Source organism: Gorilla gorilla, chromosome 15 (assembly GCF_029281585.2).
Source record: "Gorilla gorilla gorilla isolate KB3781 chromosome 15, NHGRI_mGorGor1-v2.1_pri, whole genome shotgun sequence".
NCBI lineage: Eukaryota > Metazoa > Chordata > Mammalia > Primates > Hominidae > Gorilla > Gorilla gorilla.
Genome location: NC_073239.2, coordinates 17,378,205 through 17,386,904, shown reverse-complemented (window position 1 = coordinate 17,386,904; position 8,700 = coordinate 17,378,205). Strand labels below are relative to the sequence as shown.

The 8,700-nt window shown below is 39.7% G+C and overlaps 1 protein-coding gene across 2 annotated transcripts in view; it reads left to right on the top strand.

The window, feature by feature from the left end:
• The first annotated feature begins 3,262 nt into the window (after positions 1-3,262).
• MIA2 (MIA SH3 domain ER export factor 2) overlaps positions 3,263-8,700 on the top strand; it is a 117,485-nt gene continuing 112,047 nt past the window's right edge. For both annotated transcript variants that reach the window (XM_019010070.4, XM_019010068.4), the window contains exons 1-2: positions 3,263-3,577; positions 6,272-6,405. In XM_019010070.4, the coding sequence (XP_018865615.4) occupies positions 3,463-3,577; positions 6,272-6,405 (249 nt within the window). In that variant the 5' untranslated portion in view covers positions 3,263-3,462. The remainder of the gene's footprint in view (positions 3,578-6,271; positions 6,406-8,700) is intronic.

Sequence of the window (8,700 nt, the reverse complement as noted above, 5' to 3'; positions counted from 1 at the left end):
GTAAGTACTCTTACTTCCCATATGGTTTGTAAAGAATAGTATAGGCCTTCCAAATCAGTATTCCTGGCTGAGTTGTGTTACCATGACGCCTTCCTCAGTACTAACATTTAACATTACATTTGATGAATTTGATATATTCTGCAAAATGCATCAGCAATTAGATAATATCTGGCTAAGTTAATATGACTATTTTTCATAGTGAAAGTCACACTTTAGTTTCTTTTAACCAAATGCTCTTGTCCCTTTCATGTGCCGTCTCCTCATCCAGTTTGTTAGAGATAGTTCATCAACATTGTGTTACCACATTTTCAGATATCTTGTTAAATTATAATTTAAATAATGATCTGAACATAAAATGAGATCATCTGAATGCATTAAGTAGCACGAGTGTGGGAGCATTTCTAATAGGAGCAAATCTCTCCAGACCGGCATCTTAGGCAAAAATTTTTCTTGACTGAAATCTCCCTCAGGCCAATGAATACCAAATTTAGATTTTGCTGGGCCCTTGCTATTCTTAACTTAGAACATGATTAAGTCAATTACTTCTGAATTTATCCATAAATTCTTTATATTGTCTTTAATATTTAATACAAAAACAAGGAGAGTTAAACTACATTAATTACTAAATGTTCTTGATTTAATACTGGATTTGGTAATATAAAATATGCAAATAACCCTGAGCTAAATTTTGACGCTGAAGAGCTGATCCTTCTTTAAATGTCCTTAACAACACAGCTTGTAGATTTGCAAAGGTACTCAAGAAACTAACCTACATCTTTTCTAAAAAAATAGAGACAGGGTCTCACTCTGTCACGCAGGGTGGCATGCAGTGGTGTGACAATAGCTCACTCAGCCTCAAACTCCTGGGGTCAAGCAATCCTCCTGCCTCAGTCTCCCAAAGTGTTGGGATTACAGTTGTGAGGCACCTGGCCTAACCTACACCTTTTTGTGTATGTATGCATACAACTATGCAGTGCTCTGTTGCAAGCCAAATTATCCTGAAATGCATGCTCTATCAGATTCTTTTGAAGGATATCAAAATCTTAGCTCTGAGAGAGCGGGCTTCCTACTGATCATTGTTTTTTGAAAACAAACCAACAAACAAACTTCCTTTACTTAGGATCTTGAAAGCAAAAGTCCTTCCTTCACTTTAGCTTGCTCGGGGGCTGGGTATTTGTCCTATTTGTGTCAGGCACTAGAGGGGAGTGTGACATCATACAAGTGCTGGGTTCTGCCCTAAGAATCAGAAGACCAACTGTGTGCTCACTGATATGCCCAAATACAGTGAAAAAGTACAGCAAAGGAGGGCTTAGACAAATATTTTCCCAAGAATGAAATTGGACAACCATGGTTTCTGAAAATCGACTGAGACCTACAGTTTTACCCAAAAATTTCCAATGTGGGATTTTGATCCTTTTTGAGTGACAGTAACCTTCAAATGACTGGATTTTCATAGCTTTATTTTAGTATTTATTTATTTATTTTTTCATTATTGTTATTTTTTTGAGATGGACTCTCTCTCTGTTGCCCAGGCTGGAGTGCAGTGGCGCAATCTCAGCTCACTGTAACCTTTGCCTCCTGGGCTCAAGCGATTTTCCTACCTCAGCCTCCCAAGTAGCTGGGATTACAAGTGCCTGCCACAACACCTGGCTGATTTTTGTATTTTTAGTAGAGATGGGGTTTTACCATGTTAGCCAGGCTGGTCTTGAACTCCTGACCTCAGGTGATCCTCCTGCCTTGGCTTTCCAAAGTGCTGGGATTACAGGTATGAGCCACCGGGCCCGGCTGATTTATTTTTTTATTTTTATTTTTAAATTTTATTTATTTTTTTGAGACGGGGTCTCGCTCTGTCGCCCAGGCTAGAGTGCAGTGGCGCGATCTCGGCTCACTGCAAGCTCCGCCTCCCAGGTTCAGGCCATTCTCCTGCCTCAGCCTTCCGAGTAGCTGGGAATACAGGCGCCCGACACCACTCCTGGCTAATTTTCTGTATTTTTTAGTAGAGACGGGGTTTCACTGTGTTAGCCAGGATGGTCTTGATCTCCTGACCTCATGATCCACCCACCTCGGCCTTCCAAAGTGCTGGGATTACAGATGTGAGCCACCGCACCCAGCTGATTTATTTTATTTTAAAATAATATACGGGCCAGGTGTGGTGACTCATGCTTGTAATCCCAGCACTTTGGGAGGCTGAAGCAGGAGGTTTACTTGAGTCCAGGAGTTCAAGATCAGCCTGGCCAACACAGTGAGACCTCGTCTCTACTAAAAATAAAATATTAGCCAGCTGTGTCCCGCATGCCTGTGGTTCAGCTACTCAGGAAGGGAAGGTGGGAGGATTGCTCAAGCCTGGGAGGCCCGCCTGGGCTAGAGTAAGACTCTGTCTCAAAAACAAAACAAAACTAAAAAAGATATATGCTTTCTTTTTTAAAAAAGAAAGCCAAACAATATAGGAAACTACAAAGAAGAAAATAAATACCGCCGGAAATCACACTGTATACTTCTACCATGTGGGAGGGCACTTGTTCAGATATCTCTCTTTCATTCGCTGTCCACTTAAAGAAATATGCATACAGTTTTTAAAGCATGGAGTAATACTCTACCTGCTGTTTCTGGAGTAGTATTGTTGTAGACAGAGTGACCTCTTTCAATGGCAGATGACTTGATTCTTGGTGGTGAAGCAAGTGGTTGGTTGTAAGTATGGGGTCTCGTTGTGCCTAGGTTAACATTTCTTTTCCACTCATATGTGCCATTGAGTAAGTGATTTAACCCATCTCTCTGTGCCTCAGTTTCCTTATATACAAAAGTGGGGATGATAATATTACCTACCTCAGAGAGTTGGTGTGAAGGTTATATCAGATCATATATTTAAGTACTTAAGACAGTACCTGGAACATAGTAAGTACTTACTACATTTCAACTATTGTTCTTAACTAAATAAGTTTTAACTTCATAGTAACAATAAGGGGTTTTTAAATAGAAAAGTGGAATCTTTTTAAAAATACTTTTCACCATATTTCAAAGCCATTCTTTTAACATAAATTATTACTCTTTTTGCACACAACTATATACGTTATCCACTGAAATTAGTATTTGCAGGTAACTACCCTTTTGCGGAGACCTACTTAAAAACTATCCTGTTGAACACAAGTTACCTTTAAGTGAGACAGTTTTACATGGGCTTCCTTTATAACACATTAGTCCAACTAAAAATCCTTGTTAATTATTAAACCCTTAGGTATTACAGGAATACCTGACACTGCAGATTGAAAACAGACAGTGTTTGTCTCTCAAGTTAAACCAACAAGCCGATAGAAAAATGTAGTTATCAAGAGATTTTTAAAACTTCAACCCTTTTTCTCTTATAGTTAGTGAAGAGAGTAGAATATCTCCAGTTTTGGCTGACATCTCTACAACCTGAACAATTGGCTTAAACCTCACTTGGGATTCCCGGTTGCTTGTTTTAGCATGGCGAAATTTGGCGTTCACAGAATCCTTCTTCTGGCTATTTCTCTGACAAAGTGTCTGGAGAGTACAAAACTGCTGGCAGACCTTAAAAAATGTGGTGACTTGGAATGTGAAAGTAAGTTTGCTTCCCCCGCTTCTTCTCCTCCTAAATTGAGGCTCTGCAATGACATAAAATCTTATTGTGGTCATGCATGATAAAAATGAGTATTGATATCATTGAGAAATATTTGGATTATGAAGTACAGCTTGGTATAAAAAAGAAATGTTGGAAGCAAAGCATTTTGTGGTAGTATTTAATACAAATATACAAATAGCAAAAATCAGTCTGCTATAGAAATATATCAGAAGTTAAAAAACTAATCAGTCCTTTTACTATTTTTAAAGATAAATCTAGGAGTCTCTGAGCCTATTCTGGCTCAGAAGACTGCCCATTATAAAAAAAAAAGATAAATCTAATTGATTCATATAAAAAAAGATATCAGGCTAATTTGATAGGCCTTTATTTATGAAGGCCTTTTACTTTTTAGTTTCTGTTTCACACTCAGAACTTTCTGATTCTCATGACGTTCCTAAAAAGTGTTTTTATTTCAAACCATCGTGATTTATTCTTCTAAACTTTACCAAATGTTAATCATTTCTGTGTTATTTATTATGTAAAAATACTGAAATCAGGGCTAGAATATAAATTTTTTATTTATGTCATTGAATATAAAGCTTTCTTTACTGTAAGTGGAAATTAATTTCCATTCTATTGTTAAAGAACTTATTTCTGTTATTAGTTTTATGGTGTAAAATAAATTACATCCCAATATATTAGAGTTGCTTTAAATAAGTTATTTTTCCTTTTGTTTTTATTTTATAATAAATACATATTTTTTCTCTCTCAGCAGAATCAAAAATTGCTTTAAATACATTCTTCCTTTTTGTTTTTGTTTTTTTTCTGAGATGGAGTCTTGCTCTGTCACCCAGGCTGGAGTGCAATGGCATGATCTTGGCTCACTGCAACTTCTGCCTCCCAGGTTCAAGTGATTCTCCTGTCTCAGCCTCCGGAGTTGCTGGGATTATAGGCGCACGCCACCACACCTGGTTAATTTTTTGTATTTTAGTAGAGATGGGATTTCACTGTGTTGCCCAGCCTGAGCTCAGGGAATCCACCCGCCTCAGCCTCCCAAAGTGCTAAGGTTACAGGCATAAGCCACCACGCCCGGCTGTGAGAATTACTTCTAATTTGCAACATGAAAATTAAAAAAGAAAAATGTTATTAGTATAAACATAAGTAAATTATAAGTAATAATTTTGAGTAAACATTCTTCCTTAACTTTTTGGACATATAATGTAATACATAGAGAAGTTTACTGGATGATGTTTTATTATCATAATAATCTTTTGCTGGGTGTGGTGGCTTGCACCTGTAATCCCAGCACTTTGAGAGACTGAGGTGGGAGGATCACTTGAGTCCAGAAGTTTGAGACCAGCCTGGGCAACATAGTGAGACCTCATCTCTACAAAAAATCAAAAAAGTTAGCTGGGCATGGTGGCACAAGCTATAGTCCCAGCTACTAGGGAGGCTGAGGTGGGAGGATGGCTTAAACTTGGGAGGTGGAGGCTGCAGTCAGCTATCATTATGCCACTGCACTCTAGCCTGGGCAACAGAACAAGACCCTGCCTCAAAAAAATATATATAAAGAAAAAAAAATCTTTCTTTCCCTCTTTATATTACAACTTCATTTTAGTTTCCTTAGGGCCAGATATAGAACATGAAAAGGGAACATTCAAATTTATAGAAATTTATAATGTTATTTTAACTTTAATTGCATGACAATAAAAATATCTTATTTTACATATGTTTGTATAATTATAATAGGTAATATGGTGTGTATATTCATGTGTTGAACTGCTGAATCTGGCATATGTGGCTGTGATTTGTTCATAGTTATTGAGGGCCTACTACAAGTTGGGTTGGGCGGGGGGCAGGTGCTATGCATGTAAGGGGAATAAAATGAGATGTAAGATAAGTTTCTTCCCCTTCAGAAAATTTAATTTTAGTGAACGATGACAAGACAGGTTAAAATGAAACAGTAAATAGTGATGCAGCCTAGTAAGGATAATAGGCAATATTAAAGTTCAGAGAAAGGGCAATTGCAGTAGGCTGGAATAATCAGGCTGCTTCATAGAGGAAGCAGGACATGACTTAAGCATGGGCAAAATGGTGTCTAGGTTGGGGAAAGGACAGAAAGAAAAGCTCAGAATAAGGAAGAGGATTTTGCAGTGAGAAGAACCTCAGGGCAAATTGGGCTCCACTAGGGCTATGTGACCAATTCTCTGAGCCTTCACTAAAGGCTCATTTATTAGACTGAGATGAAATTATTTACCTCATAGATCTGTTTTGAGGATTTAATAAAATAAAAATATGAGAGCACTTATCATAATGCCTAGAATATAGTAAGTGCCAGGAAGAAAAATGATTATCTTTTGTCCTTTCCTACAGACTAGAGAATGATAATGATATGTTCTAGGAACAACGGATAAACAAGCTTGAGTGTAGCCAAGTCTGTGTGAAGGGATAGGAAGAGGTCCTTTCAAATAGAGAAAGGGGACCAGGTTATGGACAGCCTTGGATACCAGGCCCAGAGGCTTAGACTCGATTCTGCATGCAGTGGGAAGGCTATGTAGGTTTTTGAGGCCATAAATGATATAAAGAAATTAGCATTTGGAAACATATAGGATGGATTGAAGGACAGCAAGATGAAAGGGGGAGAAATATCATTTTAATTTAAAGTGTGTATTTTTCTTTACATGTTTTACATAGCTTTAATAAACAGAGTCTCAGCCATGAGAGATTATAGAGGACCTGACTGCCGATACCTGAACTTCACTAAGGGAGAAGAGATATCTGTTTATGTTAAACTTGCAGGAGAAAGGGAAGATTTGTGGGCAGGAAGTGTAAGTAACTACTTTTAAAAATTGAATGCAGAATAAATGACCAACTTGCACAAAGATTCCTTCCTTTTCTTTTCTTTTTTTTGGAAACAGGGCCTGGCTCTGTCGCCCAGGCTGGAATGCAGTGGTGTGATCACAGCTCACTACAACTTCCAACTTCCAACTCCTGAGCTCAAGCCATCCTCCCACCTCAGCCTCCTGAGTAGCTGGGACTACAGGTGTGTGTCACCACGCCCGGCTAATTTTTGTATTCTTGGTAGAGACAGCATTTCACTCTGTTGCCCAGGCTGGTCACAAACACCTGAGCTAAAGTAATCTGCCTGCTTCGGCCTCCCAAAGTGCCAGGATTACAGGTGTGAGCCACCACACCCGCCCAAGGATACCTGCTTTTCATCTTTAAAGAAACGTTAAGAATTTCAAAACACTGTCTATATATTAAGAACCCTTAATGTATTTAAACAAACAAAAATGATCATGTTCAGTGGTGGTTCCAATATTTCTATAAAAGAGGCTTTTTGGGAAGGCAGTATGGTTGGGATGGAGGGCTAAGAGAATGCCTTGGATTTATTTTTACATAGCATGCATTGTTTTTAAAATTAGATTTTTATATTTATTTGGAGGGACTTCATATTATGGGATGGCTAGGCAACCCCAGTCATTTCTTGGTGCTGCCAATGGTCAAGGTTTTTGTTTGTTTGTTTTTTGAGACAAAGTCTCGCTCTTGTTGCCCAGGCTGGAGTGCAGTGGCGCGATCTCTGCTAACTGCAACCTCTGCCTCCCAGGTTAAAGCAACTCTCCTGCCTCAGCCTCCCGAATAGCTGGGATTACAGGCGTGTGCCACCATGCCCGGCTGCTTTTTGTATTTTTAGTAGAGATGGAGTTTCACCATGTTGGTCAGGCTGGTCTCAAACTCCTGACCTCAGGTGATCCACCCGCCTTGGCCTTCCAAAGAGCTGGGATTACAGGCGTGAGCCACTGCGCCCTGCCAATGGTCAAGTTTTAAAGAGACTGCAAAGTTTTAGTTAATCAGATTCAAAGACATGTCTTTCTGAGCAAATGAAGGGCTGAGTTGTTACTGAAGAGATCCCCAGAAAGGTTGGTAGCTAGGGAAGCTAGGTGTACAAGTTTTTTTTTTTTTTTGAGACAGAGTCTCACTCTGTCACCCAGACTGGAGTGCAGTGGCACGATTTCAGCTCACTGCAACCTCTGCTTCCCGGGTTCAAGCTATTCTCGTGCCTCAGCCTCCCGAGTAGCTGGGATTACAGGTGCCTGCCACCACACCTGGCTAATTTTTGTATTTTTAGTAGTGACGGGGTTTCACCATGTTGGCCAGGCTGGTCTGGAACTCTTGACCTCAGGTGATCCGCCTGCCTTGGCCTCCCAAAGGGCTGGGATTACAGGCGTGAGCCACTATGCCCGGCCCTAGGTGTATAAGTTTTTTATAGAAAAAAATAACAGCTCGGGCCAGGCTCGGTGGCTCACGCCTGTAATATCAGCACTTTGGGAAGCTAAAGTGGGCGGATCACTTGAGGCTGGGAGTTTGAGACCAGCTTGGACAACATGGCGAAACCTCATCTCTACTAAAAATATAAAAATTAGCCGGGTGTAGTAGTTCATGCCTGTAAAGCCAGTTACTTGAGAGGCTAAAGTGGGAGGATCGCTTGAGCCCAGAGGTAGAGGCTGCAGTGAACCATGATTGTACCACTGCACTCCAGCCTGGGTTACAAAGTGAGACCCTGTCTCAAAAAAAAAAAAACCCCAAAAAACAAAAAAACCCAGCTGATAGAGCTTTTTATTTGGCCCGAAGCTTTAGTATGCTGAAATTCCTAGAAGGTTAAATCATCTCTGAATATATAACATGGGAAAATTAATGATTAATACTTTCCATTGAAAAAAGGTTTGTCTTTGATTGTATCATTATGGTTTATAATGAAAAGGTGCTATGATAAGTACTTTTACTCCCAAGCTGAACAAGCATGATCGACTTGATACATATATCACTTCCATATTACATATGCACCAGACCTCTTTTTTTGTATAGCCTTTGTGGTCACTGTTTGAAGGAGCATATTTTATTTAAAAATTCTGCTTTTCCCATCAGGGGCTATAGGACTGGACTTCTAATTGTCACTGGCCAGAATTGCTTGTCTGGCCTCTGCAGTTTCCAACTTTCCCTACTGCTTCTGGTGCCTTTAAAATGCCAGTCTAAGGCCAGGTGTGGTGGCTTATGCCTATAATCCCAGTGCTTTGGGAAGCTGAGGCAGGAGGAAGACTTGAGACCAAGAGTTCGAGACCAGC